This window comes from Brachypodium distachyon, chromosome 1 (assembly GCF_000005505.3).
Source record: "Brachypodium distachyon strain Bd21 chromosome 1, Brachypodium_distachyon_v3.0, whole genome shotgun sequence".
Classification (NCBI taxonomy): Eukaryota; Viridiplantae; Streptophyta; class Magnoliopsida; order Poales; family Poaceae; genus Brachypodium; species Brachypodium distachyon.
In genome coordinates this window covers 9,112,978-9,133,912 of record NC_016131.3, presented here as the reverse complement: position 1 = coordinate 9,133,912, position 20,935 = coordinate 9,112,978, and the positions used below count along the sequence as shown (strand labels likewise).

Sequence of the window (20,935 nt, the reverse complement as noted above, 5' to 3'; positions counted from 1 at the left end):
GTTATCCGACAACAAGAAGGCTTGAAACATCGAGGCAGGACATTATATTTTCCGAAACATTGCTTCCCTTTGTGTATAAGATAGGCTGTACTAGATGGTTTGAGATATGAAGTTGGTTAAGGTTAACCTTGCTAGATGCTCAACTTAGGAAAATATGTTTGTTTTTTCGAGTGTCCGATTTCTGAAGCTGAGTTGTGTTTGACCGTTTGAAGCCTCGGGCTTGGTGCCTGAGTTCAACGTATGAACCTATGTCTTCACGCTCAACCAATTTGCTACGAATCTGGTTGATGAAGTCAGAGGGATCGGATTCTATTGGGACCAATGACATTGAGTGTTCTTCCTTAACGTGTTTGAATTGGTTTTACATTGAGTTTTGTCATATGTGGCCAAACCATTAAAATTGCAATTGTCACGATGTTGTCAGAAGTGACGAGTTTTAGGTTGCAGCATCAAGATTCAAAGTTTGGTGCTGCAAAGGAAAATTTTCTAGCTGGACTAAGATAAGGTACTTGGCTCCCCTGACGTCGGAGACAATTTTGTGAGAAAGTTCTCTGAAGCTGAGTTGAGTCTAAAGCAGAAACCCCTTATACCTGGCGTTGAAGATTTACTAGATGATGTCCCGCACTTGTTGCAGGAATTTTCAGTTAACATAAGTGAAATTAAGTAGCAACAAAAGAGTACTCAAAATTGAAAGCATGTTACGAAAGTATGGTATATTTTCTACTTCATATATGTTTAAAATTAACTAAATCTAATGGGAACAAAATTTGAACGTGTTCTTGTTTTACATTTTAAAACAATAAAACGTAAAAAGTATGTGACAAAATAATGTGTAAAATAAGAAAAACGTTTCAAAAAAACATGATTTAAGTGATGAGGTGGCATGGTTGAATTTATAGATTAATGCAAACAAATATAAATGGATACATGCATGGCTTAAAAAAAGATATGCATGACTTGATGAGGTGGCATGGTTTGCATGGTTTTATGGTGGGCCTAATGAGGTGGCATGATTGCATGTTGAGAAAAATAGTTAGTGAGGATCCCCTATTTAGGTATAGAAGATTATTCTAGGTGATTGACATCATAGATCATCCAAGGTGTGGATTCAGCCTTAAGAAGTTTGTGAAAGCCAAAGATTGCCTTTGAAAGGAAAGACCAACCCCCGGTGCTTGAGCATGAACTTCGTGTCCTAGCTCAAGGAGATTAGGACCAGGACTTCATGTCCGTAGGTCTTCGAACAATTCAAACTCCAAGAACAAATTATGTGCCACGATGTCTCGGACTTACCCACTTTACTATGTTCTTACTATACTGTATGTACTATCCGTTCTTGCATCAATTTGCCATGTTTCAATCATGATCTGTCTTTGTAGTATTTGTTCCAATATTGTCGTTTGAAGCTTGAATCATGTTTTGTTATTGCTCTGTTTCTATTATGTTTTGTTTAGTAAGCAAGTTGTGCAAGAATCTGTTTCAAGTCGCCTTAATTTTTATTCTTCTATGCACCCCTCTAGTCAATATGGCTGAACCTTTCAACCTCTTCACTTCAAGGAGTTCTAATTTTTGCTGAAATTTTAGTAGTTCCACCAAAGTGTAAATGACTCCATGCTTGACTCCAAAAGAATAATCCAGATTTTGTATTACCTTTTGGAAAGCCTCTCCGCGATCCATAAACTTTGATACATTTTTCATGGACAAATTCTTTGCTTTTTACTCTCTTCGATCCATAACAAGTGTCTCTGATTTAGTAATGTATAAACTTGTGATATTAAAGCATGTGACACTGCATCCATTTCAATTGTTCACGCTCATAGATCCAAATCTATTGGAACACGTTCCGAACTTGGGCGTGTTTCGTTGTTTTTTCATCCAAATCTATTGGAACACGTTCCGAATTTGGACAGATTATGTTGGTTTTTTCCTTTGCTACAGAAAAAACTTCGTCTATGTAATTAGACGATCCAAATGATCCCAACCTTCCGTTTCATATCATAAAGAGATGAAAAAGCAATGGCAGGCCCGATCCCCTGACTATAGAAGGCCAACGGGCCAGCCCGGCCCGAAACAGGAATAAACGTGCGTGGCCCGGGAATAGAGGGCCCGGACGGGCCCCAAAACGTAGCCTCCCGGCCCAGGCACGCCACGAAGCCCGCGCAGGCCGCCCCGGACCCGTTAAGGCCCCGCGGGCCACCTCACACATGGGCTGGATCAATGAAAAAAAAGGGGTTGGGCTGCGCTAGAACATGAAGAAATGGTGGGTTAAAAGAAAAAATATGGATTGAAACATATTTGAGAAAGTTGGACCGATTATTAACCTTCTCAAATATGGCTCAACCTATATTTGATGTTGAAGCCTGAAATAGGGTCTGAGATTGAAGCGCGGGGCCTCTGGCCGGCCCGGCCCGATTATTTTTTGTCCCGGGCCAGGCACACTCGCCTTGGGGCTTTTGAAAAAGGCCAGGCCGATGGCCATCTCTACCCCTGACGGCCAGACCTCACCTGACCCCCTACGCAAACGCAACTGGTCCGTTGTCATGACCCTGTAGCCCCGGCACGATCCCACAGACCTAAAACCCCAATCGAGATTCGACAGGGAAACGGGCTTTCCTGGCGGCGACCACCGCTCACTGCAGCGACCCTCGTCGCCTCGTGCGGCCTCCTCTTCCGCGCCGCCGACCATGGTGAGATCCGTCCCTCTCCTACAGCGTCCCCTCGTCTTCCTTTCCCGATTGCCATATTTCTCACTCTCCGCTTCTCTCCCACGCGTTCGCAGTTCTCCATCGCCGCCATCAACGAGAGCGACACCGTCGGGCAATGGGAGCCGCTCGCGCCGACCAAGGAAGCACAGGCACGACTCCTCCTCCTCCTCCTCCTCCTCCTCCTCCTCCTCCTCCTCTCCTTGTCCCCTACGTTTCTCCGAGCATGCTATGTTCCCAATTCCTAAAATTCCAGTGCGTTGATTTTGTAGCTTCTGACTCGGGCCACGTTAGGGTTTTCGATTTGTCGAGTGCAACGCGTGTTGTGTTAATTGGGTCTTATGTGTTTAAACGCGCGTAATTTTGTGGCAAGCACCATAAGCTGCCTTGAGGTGGTGTCATTGACGACTTGGGTGCTTTAAGCGTGGTTTTACCAAGCTATGGTTTCTTCAGTCTACAGATGAGGGCTTGTTACTCTGCTGGTCTCAGATTAGGAAGCAATGTGATTGGTAATTCATAATTTAATAGGATGGACTGTTTGTTTCGTTATCTAAACATTGGTTTGCCGCAGTTTTCTGGGGTATAATTCTAGAACTTACATTGTTTGGATATGTTATGTCACTATACATCCAGATATTCTGTAAATGGGAGTCTGTGTGTGTTCTGTAAGGGCACCTAAACCATATCGATCATAATGTTCAAGTGTCTGTATAGTTTTGTTTGTGTAGTCTGGTGAACATAGCTACGACATAAGGCGAGAGTTCACATATGTATTTTTGCCGTCGAGATAATTGTTTGAGATTCTGTTTCCTATCTGACTGCTCATTCCAGAACTGGTGGTTCAACAAGCATTTTCACTGGGGTAGTTATTATCGTTTATTGTTGCAATATGGTTTAGTCTGGGTTGGTACAAGAATACGCTAAATAGTGAGTGGCATCCTACTGAAAGGTTCTTGTTCTTTAACTATCTTTGTACATCAACATATCATGTTAATGTTTTTCATATCTGCTACTCCCTCCGATCCTAAATTGTTGTCGAAATATTACATGTATCTAGACGCTTTTTAAGAATAGATACATCCATATTTGGGCAAACTTAAGACAAAAATTTAGGATCGGAGGGAGTACTAAAAAGGGACCAGAGTCTGAAAGACTAACCCAAAGCTTTCAGCAGATGCTCATCAAATCTTTTTCTGATTCAGACTCTTTAAATTCCCATTTTGTGGCAATGCTGAAGTTTTAAGTTTTCGAAGCTTTTAGTATTGTTGTCATATTGTGTTCTTAAAATAACCTTTTAATGCTGCCAGGAATCTGCACTTTCTCATAAGTACCATGAGGGTCTCCTCAAGTTACAAGAAAAGGACTACGCAAAAGCTCGTGAACTTTTGGAGGATGTTTTGAAGGATCCGCTAATATCACAAATTCAGGTAAACTCACTAAGAATATTTCTGATGCTATTTTGCTGCCTCTTCCATAACAGCTGGTTGTTTATTTCAACAGGTTGACAACATTGGCAGCGATCAGCATTTGTTGCAGCTAAGGTTCTTTTCTCACCTTTTTGTAATGTCCATGATATATATATATATGTACTTATTTGCTATTGAAAAGCATTATTTATTGGTTAAACTCCCAGACATAAGATGGAATAAGAATTGCAGAATTCTGAGTTTCTTTTCTAAAAAAAACTCTATCTTGAGTTTGTCAGTACTGACTATATGAATAGTGACGTATGTGGAACAATTTTCTCCTATATGAGGCATCAGTATTTGAAATAAATAAGTGCTTGATTTCTTATGCAAGCGGACTTAATACTTAGGGCATGCTTGGTTGATAGCCACAAATCACCATACTTTGTCGGAGATATGCAATCATGTATGACTATTGTTTGGTTCACTGCTAAAGCTGTGGCACACCACACTTTTGTAGCTGTCAGTCCCACCTGTCGTAGATGCATACTCTTGTGAAATTGTGCCAAAGTTGTGCTAATTGATTTTTTGCCACTTTTTTGTCTGACTTGTTGGCATGAAAAATATAGCCACAACTGTGGCAAGCTTACATAAAAAAAACTTAGTCTAGGACACATGGGCCATGAAGGCAAGTCAGCTGTGGAGTGAACTGATACTAGACTAACTTCTTAGGGTAGTTGTGGCAGGCTGTGGCAAATTGTGGCCTCCAACGTAACACCCCTTTGTCCACTTGATTTTAATTGTTTAGATGAGTTGTAATGGCACTAACTCTTACACTTGCAAAGTGAGACAAAGATATAGCATTCCACAAGAAGGTAGATACCCAAGTACTCCCTCCGTCCAACAAAGGATGTCTCAACTTTGACTAAATTTGAATGAATCTATACACTAAGTCATGTCTGGATACATCCAAATTTTGACAAACTTGAGACATCTTTTGTTGGACGGAGGAAGTATTACATTTGATAGATTCATCCTGACATCAATGTGACATCCAACAACCCTATCCCCTTTTCCAGTGCTCATGGCCTTCTGAATCTCGATTTTCTCATTTGTGTTTCTTGGATAAGACCACTTCTCACGGTCGTGTGCATGCTATAATAAGTGCAACACTTGCATGTCATGGTGAAGGTTTATTGTAAAAAACATATCACAGTTGATCTTTATCGTGACTCTTGAATTAGACGTAATGAGCTAATTCCAATGGTCGACTGATTTGAAATGTGTGACAGTTGTTTTTGCTGGTCAAAATGCTGACATGCCTTCTTAAATACACAGGTTTTTGACATTGAAAAACCTTGCATCTGTTTTCCTTCAACAAGGATCAAAGTTTCATGATAATGCTCTCTGCTGTTACCTACAAGCTGTGGAGCTTGATAGTTATGATTCAGTTGTATGGAATCATCTGGGGACACTTTCTTGCACGATGGGTTTATTGAGCGTATCAAGATGGGCATTTGAGCAAGGGCTAGTGTGCAGCCCAACCAATTGTATGGTGTTCTTTTCATTCCCTTCTTTTTTAATCTAGTCTGCTACTTTTCACTTTTCAGTTCATCTACCATATCCTAAACTTGTGATACCTAATTTTTGATGCTTTATATAGGGAACTGCATGGAGAAACTAATGGAGGTGCTTATAGCGATCCGTGATGAAGTTGCATGTCTTTCTGTAGCAAATTTAATACTTAGGAGCTGGCCATCGCATCATCGTGCTTTACATGTAAAGAAGACCATTGAGGATACTAACCCAGTACCTTTTGCACCTCGGGGTATCGACATACTTGAACCCAAGCATGCCAGACTTGATTTTTCCAATAAAAGAAAATCTGCAGATGATGAAATGGATCAAGAAACAAGGAAGAGGAGTAAACAGAATGCTACATTGCAACTCACTGAAGCCAAATGGAGTGCCCTTTTGGATGGTGTCAAATGTTCCTTAACAGCAAAAGAGGGGAGTGTCAAGGGGGTTGCTAATAACATGATGGATGTTGCCTTATCTATAGACGCATCCAAAACTGTAGACTCCGCTTCTGGAAGTGGAAATGATTTGTACCATGATGGTGAACGTTTGCCATCTAATGATTGCAAAAGTACAGCTAAAGAGAAAGATGTTAATTCAGACAGAGAACAGCCTCACGAAAGGCGAAGCAGGCGCCTGGAGAGGCTGCGTAGTCGCAAATCCGGAAAAGATGAAAATGAATCCAATGGCAAAGATATATCACATGCTATAACTCAGTTTCTAGATCCATTTATCCTGAAGGGGGTAAGTGATACAGAAAAGACTGATTGTTCTGCAAATGCGGATATGTCTGATCCGGAAACTGTCACATATACATCCGACCATGAAGCTGATGATGTTAAGCATTTTCTCTCTAAGATATGCAAGAATTATGGTCCTCGTCATATTGGATTTATGTTATTGGAAGAGATAGCTCATCTTAACATACCTTGTCAAGATAACTTCGCTAAGTTAATTGAACTAGACAAACTTACTAGAGGCTGGGGTCAAGATAGATCTGCACTGTGTAGTTTATTTCTTGCTGAACTGTACTATGATCGAGCTATATGTTCTGGAAGCCCATCAGCATCCTCAGAGCTCCTCGATTGTTGTTACCATCTTTGTCAAGTAATCAAGTCAATAGTTGTGGAACTACCCTTGAGCGCATGTGTCGAGAAAATGAACTCCACCAGCTTTGATTTGGATAAGGAGATCCGCAGGGCAGAAATATGTTCAAGTGATAAAACAGAGGGAAACAAGACAGATCTGTCCAAAGGCTCTGTAAACTCTAACGAATTAGTTTCCAGTAACATGCTTGGGGATGAAACATCTGAATACAGTATTTCAAATACTGAATGCGTGAACTGGATTCGCTTCTACTGGCTTAGTGGTTGTCTGTCTCTTTCAGAAGACCGCAAAGGAAAAGCTTACAGGGAGTTCAACGCTGCTTTGTCACTCCTAAGAAGTAGTGATGAAGCCAAGGGCAGTAGAAAGTTTATACTTCTACCTCACTGCAAGTCTGTAAAATTTCCGACAGCTGATACTATTCTGCGTGAAATTAACTTGATCAAGCTAGAAGCTTTACTTTGGAAGAATGATGAAAATATCAACAACATAACTCATACAGAGTTCAAGGAATTGCTTCCTCCACTTTTACTTTCCACCAGTGATGTCTACGTAGGCAATGCATGTCGTTCACAGAGCGAAAGGGAGAGAGTGATTTCACTTGAGTTGTGTGCCTTGGATGTCTTAATATCAGCATGTGAAAAAGCTAAACCAATGAACCTCAAGATCTATCTTGATTCCCACCGGAGGAAACTGCAGGTTCTAACTGTGGCAGCTGGCATGGTTGGATCTGTTGCCCCCCAGAAGGAAAAAAATTCAAGTGACGCGGACTTTGTGGAAGCAATGAACAGAAATCGACTAGAAAGTGTTGTGGAAGCAGTCAAGGATGTATCTCGAAATGCGAGTACAGCAAAAGACATTATTGATCAGCGTGATATTTCTGTAAGTCAAGTCCTCTGTTCTTTTTTCTATGGATCTCCTTATTTGTCTTTTTTTTTTCAAATCTTGCCATATCTCGATGGCTATCTACCAAATTTCACTTTTATATTAATGCACAATAGGCATGTTAGTGTTCTCTACTGAGAATTTTTTAACTAATTAAGATGTGTATAAGTGAAAGTCATTCTTAAGTCTTTGGATTTTTCAATAGGTTTTTGTGATGTTAAATGATATGAGTAAATAGTTCTATCTAGGTTGGCGATGCTGCATAGATGAAAAGCTGAAGTTCTAAAATTTTGGTGCACGTAGGACAGCGAGTCGTTTCTAATTAATTACTTTTTATTTATTTCTTACTATCATAGCAATATTAGCAGTCAAACTACTGGAGGGAGTAGATTGGTTGTTCGATAAGAAGCATCAAGCTTTCCGCACTTGGAGCTACTATGAGTTACATATATGATCATAGTGAAGTCTTTATGCTGTCCTGATTTTTCAAAATGCCATGTAACTAGACCTAAGAGGAAATTAGTGATATTCAGGGATTTTTTAGCATTTCAGGGTTTAATTTCTTGTGTTTGCACAAGAACTTCATGTGAGCTGTATGCTATCTGTTTATGTTGTGCCTGCTGTGGATTTATTACTTAAAGTGCTCCATGGTAAGCTGTTTTATTGAGGGTGTATATGCTATGCTTATTCTATGTAGTTAGTAAAATGGTGCAATCTATTAACCAATAATAGAAAAATGGTTTTAGCACGCGTAAGTTGTATTAGTGATTTGGGAACTTATCAGGTGAAAACCTCTATCCAGTGAAAACTTGAAAACTTTCAATACTAACCATTAGATCTTAAATAAGCAGATGTGTTGAAAGGTGGGTGGAAAAGTCTTAAGTTTTTTTTTTCTTATAAAATACGTGAGCTTCCACCTTTCATCTCATCCTTTTATTTGAGATCTAATGGATAGGATTGAAAGCTTCCACTGAATAGAGGTTTACACCTGATACGTCGCCTAGTAATTTGCTACTCCCTCCGATCCTAAATTGTTGTTGAAATATTACATGTATCTAGACGCTTTTTAAGAATAGATACATCCATATTTGAGCAAATTTGAGTCAAGAATTTAGGATCAGAGGGAGTAATTCAGTATATCCTTTAACAGGGGTATGTTGTTGGCAATGGACTTTGAGGAATATACATTGTAAACACCCAATGCACTTTGTGGTAGGCATTGGCCATTTTCTATTAAATGTACTAGCCGGAATCACATGTCTTTCAAGACCCTGTATCAACTATCTTTAATTCTTTTCTTTTTTTGCACTGGACAACTGTCTTACCAAACGTCGTCTATGTGTGTTTTCTAGTCAGGGAAAAACCTTGTTGGATTACAGTACCTCTAACAGGGCCACTAAAGTGACTGTTTGATATTCATACCTGCAGGATGGGCAAGATGGTTTGAGTTTACATATCATCGGTGGTATTCAATCATTGCTCCTGACAATCATGTGCGCTGCTGTCAAGATGATCTCGTGGAGAAAACTCTCATGCTCTGGGACCTCGTATCAGGCTGACCACTTGGAGAGTTCTTGCCTTGTAGATGCAGCCATTGCATTTTGCAAACTTCAGCACCTTGATCCTACAATATCTGTCAAAACTCAGGTATGTGTTACCTTCATATTAAAAATAAGAATATAAGATTTATACCGTTGATTTTATTCAATACCCACTTAATTTTGTTCACATATGCAGGTTGACTTACTTGTTGCAGTCCATGATTTGCTTGCTGAGTATGGGCTCTGCTGTGCTGGAATGGATGGTGAAGGGGAGGAAGGGACTTTCCTCAAGTTTGCAGTCAGACATCTCATGGCACTAGACGTGAAGCTAAAATCTCAACTTAGTAGGGTTTTTTCATGGTAGACTTGTTTCTTTGTCAGCCAACAACTGGCATTCATTGATCTTCTCTGTCTTATTGTATAGATCCAAATGGGTTGGAAGGAGATGCACTTCCAAAAAATAACAGCGGAGAAGACAGTGTAACTGATGAACCCTCTGTTTGTGACGATAAACATAGCTCTGAGGATGAGGAAGAAACAGGTAGGCCGTATTACCCTAATCAATTTTACAATGTGTATTTCCTACTCCCTAAATCCAAAAATAGAAGGACAAATTATAATCTGACTAATCCAAAAATACAAGGACAAATTGATCCTTGAGTTCCACCACACGCCCCTATGTCCTCGTTACTTGCTGCCAGATTGATTATTAATCGCACCTCTACTCAATGCTGCACTGCAGTTGGCCAGGTGGAAAATTTACTTGGGAGTAAAACTCATAAACTTCAACGCTCTTCTCTGGAGGAGTTTTTCCTTGGTTTACTCAAGCTTCAAAGTTGTACTTGTTTTTCTACATGGAGGAAGTCTATATCTTGTAGTAGATTAGTGGAGATGTTGTATAATGCCATTGCCAGATATGCTAGGCGCTAGCTGGTTTTGTCTCTATGCTGTGTAGAACTAGTCCTCAATGCTTGGTGCTGCAGTGAATGGAGAAACAAATGAAAACTTGTAGTTTTTCTATCGGTGTCTATCCTGATAAATGCTCTATTAATGCAGAATTGGAGGAAATACAGTCAAGTATTGATAGTGCCTTGGACCAGGCTTTTTTCTGCTTATATGGTTTGAAGATAAACCCAGATTCTTCCAGTGAAGATGATCTAGCAGTACATAAAAATACAAGCCGTGGTGACTATCAAACAAAAGAACAATGCGCTGATGTTTTTCAGTATGTCCTACCATATGCGAAAGCTCTATCAGTGAGTAACTACTGAACAAGTTGTTGTTTTCAGTTTGGTATGGAGTGTCAAATAAAATGCATAATGTAATTTATTGTTTCAGAAAACTGGCTTGGTTAAACTGCGGAGAGTGCTCCGCGCTATACGGAAACACTTTCCCCAGCCACCTTATGACTTGCTAGTTAATAATCCTCTTGACAATTTCTTGGATGGACCTGATTCATGTGAAAAGATACTCTGTGAAATTTATGAAACTCGTGGATCTACGGAAGCAATCCTGAATGTACTGTTCCCAGGCGAAAGTGGCTATGAAGCATTCAAAAAACTTTCCACTGACAGGTTAGCCTTTGCATTGCACCTAGATCCCCTTTTCTTGTGCAGTGAAACATCGGGAATTCTAATTGGGGCACGTACACAGCTTTGTCTAACGGTACGGCGTCACCTATCTTCGTAGGGTTCATATGGATTGGTGGATAACAGAGGAGCACATGCATGTTGCGTGCATGCAAAATCTTTTCCAGCATGCACACTTTAGGAGAGAGATAAAATTGCATGCATTACATGCTAAATCTGAAAAGTGAAAATTAGAAATTATTTAATACTCAAACCATTTACGCGATTTAAGATCCGTCTTCACCGTTGAGTTTGTCTCGGCGAGGGCTTAAAAACTAGATCCCATTTGAATATGTTTTTGTTGAGCATAAGTGAATTGCCATCCTTACCCCGTCAGCTTAAGCTTTTGGGTGCATTGGTTCGGTTCATCCAAATTTACATGGTATCAGAGCCAAGAGGTCTCGAGTTCAAGACTCAGCTGGCGCAATTTGAATAAAAAATTGCAGCCTGCTTTTGGTCCATGTTTAGGCCTGAGTGAGTAACCCATGAGGGGGGGTGTTGAGGTATAAGTGAATTCCCCTCCTTTCACCATCAGCTTAATGTTGTAGGTGCGCTGGTTCGGTGCATGCAACTTTACAGTTTTGACTTTTTTTTTTGGCGCCACCAGTTACCAGGTTATAATATGCTAGTTGCCATGTTAGTACTGAGTGATTACCACCTTAACAGTAGCCGTTGCTGGGGTAGTAATTGATCTGTTGGTAGGCATTACGATGCCAAGCAAGTCCAATGAGAGAGCATTGAAGTGTTATCAAGAAGCAAGAGAGGATATCAGACCATGAAATTACCATAATGTTAGTCCTACATGGGTGGAGAACGACGTTCAATAACCTGGTAACTATGTGACTATAATCTGGTAACTGCTGACGAGAAAAAGGATCACCAAAACATATCAATATGAGATCTAGTTTTGATTTTTGAAGACCCTGTTATAATCGACCTAATGGCGAAAACATAACATGATTTGAATTTACGGTTCAAAAGATAAAACATTTTAAAATTTGAAATCGAAGTTTTTTTTTAATCCATGACATCATCTTTTCTAGATTTATTTACTTGTCATGCAACACTGCATTGTATCCTCATGACATCATCTTTTCTAAATTTGTTTACTTGGCATGCAACACTGCATTACTCCGTATGGCATAGAGACATAGAGTACAACACTACATTAAGACTATGGTGGGCACGTGCCCCACGTAGTCTTGTCCAACATATCTTGTAGAGGATATTCGCTAAGACGCTAACTATATTCTTGACTGACATGCAGCTCTGGGCCTTACTCGGATGTTTATGGAAACCTGTATTACTACATAGTACAAGCAGAAGATATAAGTGCCTCTGATAAGTATACAGGTTTTGTGTTGAAAAAGGAAGGAGGTGAATTTGTTGAACAAAGTGCTAATCTTTTCAAGTATGATTTATTGTATAACCCATTGAGATTTGAAAGCTGGCAAAGGCTTTCAAATCTATATGACGAGGTAATTATTTACTGCTTATACCGATCGATTGTAGTTATTCCTTGTAGTACTCCACGCTGTTCCTTAACCAGTGTTCATTCTCTTGTACTACAATAGGAAGTTGACCTGTTGCTGAATGATGGTAGTAAACATATAAGCATTTTGGATTGGCGAACAAATACAGCTTTAACCCAAAGGGTTGAGATGGGTCGTAGACATAGTCGGCGCTGCCTGTTGATGAGTTTAACATTGGCCAATACTGTCACTGAGCAGGTGCGTTCCCTCAATCTTTTTGTTCTTCCTATCACCTATGAGATGCCTTTGTGTTAATCTCTTATGCATCTTCAGTTTCTTTTATCAAAACATGGATACTGTTGGGGACACATCTAATCACTTCTTTTTTCAGATCGAAATACATGAATTGTTGGCCCTAGTTTACTATGACAGCCTTCAAAATGTGGTACCCTTTTATGATCAAAGAGCTACTTTGCCAGTGAAGGATTCAACATGGAATATATATTGCCAGAATTCTATGAAGCACTTTGAGAAAGCTTTTGAACTCAAGTAATCTAACCTGTATCCATGTTCTGTCTTTTGTTTGCCATACATGCAATGATATGATACTTATTTACTTTGCAGGGCTCAATGGCTCCATGCATTTTACCTTGGAAAGCTGTGTGAGAAACTGGGGCATTCCCCTGCTAAGGCATTTTCATACTACAACAAAGCCATGACGTTGAATCCTACTGCAGTTGACCCGGTTTACAGGATACACGCATCACGCATGAAGTTACTTTATACTCGAGGGAAACAGAATCTTGATGTTATTCAGGTTTGTTAAGATATCATACATAATTTTTAAACTTGAGAGAAAAACAATAAGTAGCGCAAACATAAATTTGGTTGGTGTCCTGACCATCATGCCTCAGAAAAATTCATGCCTGTAGCAGCCCGAGATTTTGATACTTTTTGCCTGGCCAGGCGAGTATAGAGATATGTTGTTCGGTTGGAGAACTGTACTTTACGAGAAGCCTTAGACCAAAAGCCATGTTTTCTTGAACTGTGAACCAACCAGAGTTAGGCGAGAGATTTCCAGTGCCGAGCCAGGGACAAAAGATGCCTGTATCAGGGATGTTTTTAGGGCTTCAACCAAACAAGTTACAGGCAACCCTCCGATATAGCTTTCAATCAGGCATATCTTCTTAGGCCTTCATCCAAATAGCCCCTTGTCTCTTCATTGAATGACTTAAGTACACACCTGAACGAAATAAGCTTTTGCATATTGACTGGCTGGTGAGTGATGGTATGAGTTGTTCCATCGACAAAATCATTTCCATGTCGATACTCAAATGGCTGACTTCAAGTAGATTCTCTTAGGCAAGTTCAGCACATTACTGAAGCAGTCTCCACTTGTAATTGTAAGTTGGACAAGATTTGGTTTCCTGTAGCAATCAGGTGGTTTTCCTTTGGTCACTAGCCATTAGGGGCTATGCTAATGGGGACCGCTCCAAGCCAAATCGGCATCAACAACATGTAAATACTAGACTATATAAGTTCTATAAGGTGTTTTCAGGATAATAAATAATGGTTCCATCTGGTAAAAGAAAATAATGGTTCCATACAGACCATATAAATAAGTAAAGTTCTAGACAGCATAGCCACTAGTTTCAGAGTTCAATGATCATCAACCTAGGGTTCTCATAGATCAAAAGCCAGCATACATAATATTTTGTACAGAATGCCTACCAAACAAATGTGTGGCATTATGTTTATTGGATAGACTAGCTGGGGGGCTGGACCCTATGGAACTTTGCAAGTGAAAACAGCTCCCACAAGCTAACATGCAGCACATGAGGTAAGCTCAGCTCGTTAAGTTAACACGCTGAAAAGAGTGTTCGGCTGGTCTCATTTCTATTACTAGATGATACCCCGCGCGTTGCAGCGGGAATTAGGAGGGTTTACATGGTTGGACCTAAAGTTCAATAGTAAATCAGCCATTGATTCATTCCAAACTTGAAGAAGGCTTGTTAACTTATCAACCAGTTGTTCATCCAAAAATGGGCAAAATAGCTAATGACAATTCAGTTTCTTACCCTCTTTTTTCTTCTCCATCCATAATAGCCAGCAGATTAGAGGACAAACAAAATGATGGAACTCCAGCCCTCCGTGTACCATAACCATATACGGAGTATATAATTCATTGTTTGCATATAGGAAAGAAATCAAATAGCATAATATCTGAGGGATATCTGAACATACATAATATAACCGCATAGGCGTTTATTGTGAGTATTGTCACTTGTACCTGATAGTGTCTCCTTCCATCTCTGTTACTTGCTTATATTTATGTTGATCCACGATACTTAACTGCAAGCAAGATAGAAAACATACATATGTCATGAGTACTATTAGCCACTGTCTGGAAGAGGAACCTAAGATTTCTGATTGAATGCAGCTTAGCAACTTTTAATATCTAATATATATAACGAAGGAGATGAGAAAGCATGGAACATCATAGGCCAAAACAACTAAGCTTTTTTTAACCAAAATCACATACTGCATATAGTGGTATTATTACATTTTAACACAGTTGATGGGCGACCAAGTGACCTGTTTCTACACAGCACTATCATGGACGGTTTGGGCAAGGATCTTCGCTCAAACAAAATAAACGGCACCTTATACACATGGTATAAGACAAAATTCAAAAAAAAAAGTTGAGAGAGAGAGAGAGACCAGCGACCAATTCCAGAAGCTGCTACTTGAGTGACTGTTGAGAGAGAGGTGGTCATCTCCAGAATCCATCAACACCTTTCTTCTATTGCTTGAAAATCTCCTGCAAATGAGAGAAATTGATACCACTTGTTCATTATATATTGTGAAGAGAACCTTCGGTTAATACTTTAGCAATAAAGACGGAGAGATAAATGAGAGAACTGAAAGAAACATATGCTTGTACCAGCAAAACAATTGCAAGAACAAAGGAAGTGAAAGATTGGATCGAATCTAATGTTTAAAATCAAGATGAGATGGAATCATGGGAAGATGGTGACCAGTGGCTGTAGTGGTATTGTCAAATAATGGATTTCTGGCTATCATGCACAATCATTTCACTCAGAATTTGAAACAGAAGAAAATAGATACTGAGTAGGTGACTGAGATATGCTTCACGGAAATTTGGAATAAGATTTGACAAAAGTAAATTATATAACTAAGACGATGCATTGATCGACCGTCAACCGACCAGTTACTATACTTGGATGATTGAGCTGGCAATATCATTCAAGCAAACAAATAAAAAACAGATTTAGCAATATATAAGATGAATACGTAGCGATATGCAGCAAGGAAGAATCAACTAAAACACTAACCTTAGCATCCAAGTTGGCCAGCACCCTGAGAGGGAAACTCAACAAAGAAAACACAAACTTTAGCATCCAAGGTGTGCAGTACCTGAGAAAAACAAAATAAGAGAGAATCAACAAAAAAGCACAAACTTGCAAACCGTATTTGTTCATTCAGGCAAATAAACGAAAATAGTTTTAGCAACAGATAAGAAGAGTATGTATCAGTACGCAGCAAGGAAAAATGCACAAAGACACCAGCTGTAGTATCCAAGTCATCCAGCACCCTGAGAAGGAGAATCAACAAAGAAACACAAACTTTAGCATCCAAGCGTCCAGCATCTGAGAAAACAAAAATATGTGATACGTAGCAAACAGGATCTAACAGGGAATGAGGAGAAAAGGAGGATTGGCTGAAGTTCTCCGTACCGGAAGACTTCGCAAGGAGAGCGGGCAGAGACGAAGCCTGTGTGGAGCAGTGGAGGGAACAATATGTGGGCAAATGGATTGGATACCACCATCAGTTTCTTGTGCATTCATTTCTTTAGAGATCGTGGGGGTTTGGATGAGTGCAGCCGGCGTTTGGTTTTTAGGAGGAAACGTTGAGAGAATAGGAAGAGGAAGGGAACAAATCGAATGTGCCATTAACGGCTGCTGCTGTGGACGGAACTGTTCGATAGAAGCAAGGAGAAGAAGCACAGTGTAATGGGCTGAGTGTGGGCTGGATGTATGGGCTGTGTAGCCGTCACAGAGCACGACCCAGGTGCGGAGAGACCGGATCCAACCACAACTGCAAAATCCGCCACTGTACATTTGGTTGAACAGGAGGCGGGTGCGTGCGCGCGCAGCGGCAGGGAGAGGATGGGCGGCGGCAGTGAGGCGGCAGCGTAGGTGCGGGCTAGAGAGCAGGGTCGGCGGCAGAGAGGCAGGCACGGGCTAGAGAGCGGGGGCGGCAGGAGCGATTTGCATGGAGACGGGCCAGCTGCAGGGAGGCGGACGCGGGCACGCGGCGGAGAGAGGACGCGAGGCGGCAGTGAGAAGGCGGCGGGCGTGGGCTAGAGGGAGTCGACGGGCACCGGTTTGATAAAAGTGGATAGGATTAAAAGAAGGGAGAAGAAATAGAATTAGTACCAATAATGTTGAGGTGGCAGGTTGCTGAGGTGGATAGGCTGCATGTTGAGAGAAATAAGTTAGTGGGGATCCCCTATTTAGATATAGAAGATGAGCGCAAGTCGAGCCACTTCCTGAGTGAACCTGAGTCAGCTTGCAATCTTTAAGCTTTTCTACCAGCACCAGCCTTAGTTTTGGAAAACTCCCCCTGGCTACCGACAGCTCGGTTTTAAACATTATAATGTTGAAGTCTGAATTTCTTTACTTTATCAAACCTCTATTTCTTAATTTCTAACCAGAAGTCTTGTTGCTAATTACCATTTTTGTCATGACATACCACTTTAGGAACAGGGTAGATGCTAACTTTTGGATTGTTTTTTCTCTTAGGTGGTTGCTGATTACACATACGATCAGACGACAAAGGAAAATGTCTCGAGCATGCTGGGGTCCATAACTAATGTCAGGCATTCATCCTCTGACCAGAACAATAATGTTCTTGATAGTAAAAAGGAAAATAAGTTAGCTGAGTCTGATTTACTTGATAAAGTATGGCATATCCTTTATGATGATTGTTTGTATGCCCTTGGTACTTGTGTGGAAGGGGAGCTAAAGCATTTCCATAAAGCAAGGTACATGCTTGCACAAGGATTGTACAGAAGGGGTGAAGCAGGGGACCTGGAACGGGCTAAGGAAGAGCTCTCATTTTGTTTCAAATCTACCCGGTCCTCCTTTACAGTGAACATGTGGGAAATTGATGGCACTGTTCGAAAAGGAAGGTGAAGTTTCTTTTGCTCTGCTTGCAACTTACACACCGATGTAATCAACTGTCATAACTTATGAAATTAATAATTTTACCAAAGAATTCTTATTATCTGTCTGTTCTTTCAGGAGGAAAAATCCAAATATTGGTGTATCCAGAAAGAATCTGGAGGTCAGTTTATCAGAAAGTTCACGAAAATTCATTACATGCATCAGGAAGTATATGATACTGTACTTGAATCTGTTGGAGAAGAACAGTGACTTGTCGACTCTTGAGAGGGCATACACATATCTGCGAACTGATAAGAGGGTACCTCCTAACTATCAGCATAATGATGTTAATATATACCATTTTCTGCATATCCTATAAATATTTGTTCTCTTCTGTAGTTTGCTCTATGTCTGGGTGATATTGTTCCTCTGGGTCTTGGGAAGTACCTTCAAGTTCTAACAACAGCAATACGAGATCCTGAAGTTCGTCGAATTTGTGGTGATACTCCTGTTGAGGAACTACTTGAGAAAATGTTCAGTGTATTCATGGACCATGCAAACTTGTTGGCTGATATAAGCACTATACCAGAGGTGAACAGTCCAGAGTTGTCAGAAGGCAATCTTTACAGGTACGTACTCAGTCAGAGTGCGCTACATTATTCTTAAGCTAGATGGTTGTCATATAGTGTTTCCTTATGGCAGCTATATCCACGAATATATCCGTTTGCTTGAGAGTGATATTCGACTAGATGTTCTTGAAACTTTAAATGAGAAGATAAGAAAGCGTTTCAAGACACCTAAGTTGTCAAATAGCAACTTCGCGAAGATCTGTAAGCATGCTTCTCTGTCATGGTGCCGGTGTATACTAATCAAACTGGCCTCAATCACTCCACTGCCTGAATCTGTGGACACAGCCAATCAGCTTGTTCCAATATCCAAGGGCCATCTACTTTATGTTGATTTGCAACCTGATGAGCTGCTCATCTCATCCCCTGATGGGCCTGCTCAGTTCAAAGGTCTTGACATGAATTGGTTTGAGACACTCAATAGAATCAAAAACATTGCGATCAGACAGACATCTGAAGATAACATGGAGAGTGCTGTTACTGTAATGAAGAGCACTTACAACTTTTATCGGGAGAGTTCGTGTGGAACGTTTCCCTCGGGTATTAATCTCTACACAGTAACCCCATCCCAGGCACCTGTTGAAGGGCTACAGCAAGCCCCTGGTATAGTTGATACACTTGACCTAAGCATTCCAAGGAAGCTCCTTCTGTGGGTATATACATTGGTTCACGGTCGATACTCCAACATATCTGCTGTTGTAAAGTACTGTGATGAGATGAAGGTATGGTCTGCACTGCTCATGATGGAAGAACTTACCATGTAGCTTTTCATCCATTCTTCCTCATTTCATTCTTGTTGCAGGCAAGAAATAAAAGAGGAGCCTCAATAGTGACAGCTTCATCACAAGTTGCACCTCCAGCACCGCACAGCTCTGTTTCTTCTCTTGGTATTTCATGTAACTCCTGACATCTGCACATATACTAAAACGGTACCGACCTTCCATGTTCTTTGCCTTGATATGTTTTTTTGGTGTTCACAGGTAGCTCCAAGGAGAAGAGCACACACACTGAGTCCAGTGAAGCTCATGAAGCAAATCCTTATGCTCCTGCAGTGGCCAGTGCTCTTCCTCACCAAGAAGCAGGAGGCACAAGCACCTCTTTGAATACCACCGAGGCCCAGAAACCCACCACTGCAGCATCTCAGCTTACTCGGAGCAGTTCTTCCAGGGCAATGGAAAATGCTCAGGATGGTGGCAGAGGAAATATGAATACAGCTTGTGTGAACCCTGCGGATGGTTCTAAGTTCTGATCGCGTTGAAGGCATCACCCATTCCAGCCGAAATATGACGTACAATTGTAGCAAATCTTTTTAAAAATGTTGAGTATAATCTATTACTTTACGAGTGAGTGAGAGAAGCATGGAGAGGTTGCAGTAAGTGATTTGTACAGTTTTTCTCTTCTGAACTTGCGCTCCTGAAAGAGTGGAGAGGAATGGGCGGGCTTAAGTTTGTTCTATCCTGATGCCATGTCCCAATGTCCGGAACCAAGAAGGAAGCAGTTCAATTCTTGAAGCAATCTATAGGAGATTTCTGAACTCCAAAGATGGTCTTGACATATTTCAGTATCTTCTATCTTGTATGCTAGCTCTGTAGCTGTGTGTTGCTGTGGATAGAACAATTGTATATATTAGTGGTACCATCTGAGTAGATTATTGTTTGAATTAGAAGGAGGAAAGGAGTTATCTCTGTTTTCCCTTACAGTAGGAAAAGAGGTGATGGATGGTTGTAAACGAATGACTATGAGTAAAGAAAATGGAATATTTGCCTTCTACCACACGCTACATTTCGTCAATGCAAACCCACTACTCATGCTTTTCAAATTGCTATATATAGCACTATTTAAGGGACTTATGGTTTTTGACTGATTCTCACAAGTAAGCTTAAGCAAATGTGTCGTGCCCTACTTCTGTGGCAACAGGATGTCCAGCCCGCATGGAGTAAAGAATGTTAAAATTCATGTGTATGATGTGTGGACCAAAATGTACCAATGATTTTGTGTTATATACACTAACATAAGATGCAAGTAATACGTCCATTTTTCATACATGAACCTTTTTTTTTGGTGGGGGGCAGGAGAAAGGCGTTTATATTAAGGGCGACGCTAGACGTCGGCCGGGCGGAACGAGCGCAAGGATCGGCGCCCTCCCCAACCGTTCATCAAGCCTCATCCCACAAGTTCGCTCTCATCTAAACTCCGTTCGAAGCAGAATTGGCCGCTGGTCGCAGCACCACCGGCCCACATTCGAAGCACTGTTGGTCGCGGGTCGCAGCATCGTTAGCCTCCGTTTGAAGTACCGCAGCGGTCGGTCGTAGCGGTGCCAGCCGACATTCGCCCCGGCGCCTCTGGTTCTGCCGCCGTCCGTCGCAGCAGCGCCGGCCGTCGTCCTCAGTCCCGCCTGCCGTCGTTCAAAGCACCACCGCCGTCGATCGCAGATCTGCATGCTACCGTTCAAAGCAGCACCTGTCGGCAATCGCCATCGCTCCCCCTCCCCGCCTTGTAGCACTGCTGGTTGCCGGACTCCACTTGCAGCACGGCCGGTCGTCGCTTGCAGCACCGTCGGTCGCTGCTTGCAGGAGCCCCGACGGCCGCGATTCGCCGCAACGCCCCCCCCCCCCCCCCCCCCACCTTGTAGCACCGCCGGTTGCTGGTCGGAGCATCGCCGGCCTCCGCTTGCAGCAGCCCCGGCAGTCGTCGGTCGCCACCGCGACCTCTCCGCCTTGCTGCACCGCCGACCGCCCCTCGCAGCACCGCCGGCCTCTCCTCACAACACAGCCAGTCGTCTCTTGCAGCATCGCCACCCTGCCTCG

At 41.6% G+C, this 20,935-nt stretch overlaps 1 protein-coding gene across 2 annotated transcripts; it reads left to right on the top strand.

Annotated features, from left to right (window-relative positions):
• The first annotated feature begins 2,527 nt into the window (after positions 1 to 2,527).
• On the top strand, positions 2,528 to 19,901 carry LOC100823822. 2 transcript variants are annotated; one of them, XM_010233160.3, is made up of 21 exons: positions 2,528 to 2,684; positions 2,777 to 2,851; positions 4,007 to 4,126; positions 4,200 to 4,240; positions 5,444 to 5,655; positions 5,769 to 7,669; positions 9,101 to 9,319; positions 9,410 to 9,557; positions 9,638 to 9,754; positions 10,270 to 10,469; positions 10,552 to 10,787; positions 12,109 to 12,319; positions 12,416 to 12,571; positions 12,705 to 12,862; positions 12,938 to 13,130; positions 17,140 to 17,528; positions 17,641 to 17,821; positions 17,902 to 18,131; positions 18,205 to 18,850; positions 18,931 to 19,015; positions 19,109 to 19,901. In XM_010233160.3, exons 1-21 carry the CDS (start codon positions 2,682 to 2,684, stop codon positions 19,375 to 19,377), a joined length of 5,790 nt encoding a protein of 1,929 aa, XP_010231462.1. In that variant the 5' UTR covers positions 2,528 to 2,681; the 3' UTR covers positions 19,378 to 19,901. The 2 variants fall into 2 exon arrangements, with proteins under 2 accessions (XP_010231462.1, XP_014752446.1); XM_014896960.2 differs by having other exon boundaries at positions 18,931 to 19,024.
• Positions 19,902 to 20,935: the final 1,034 nt, after the last annotated feature.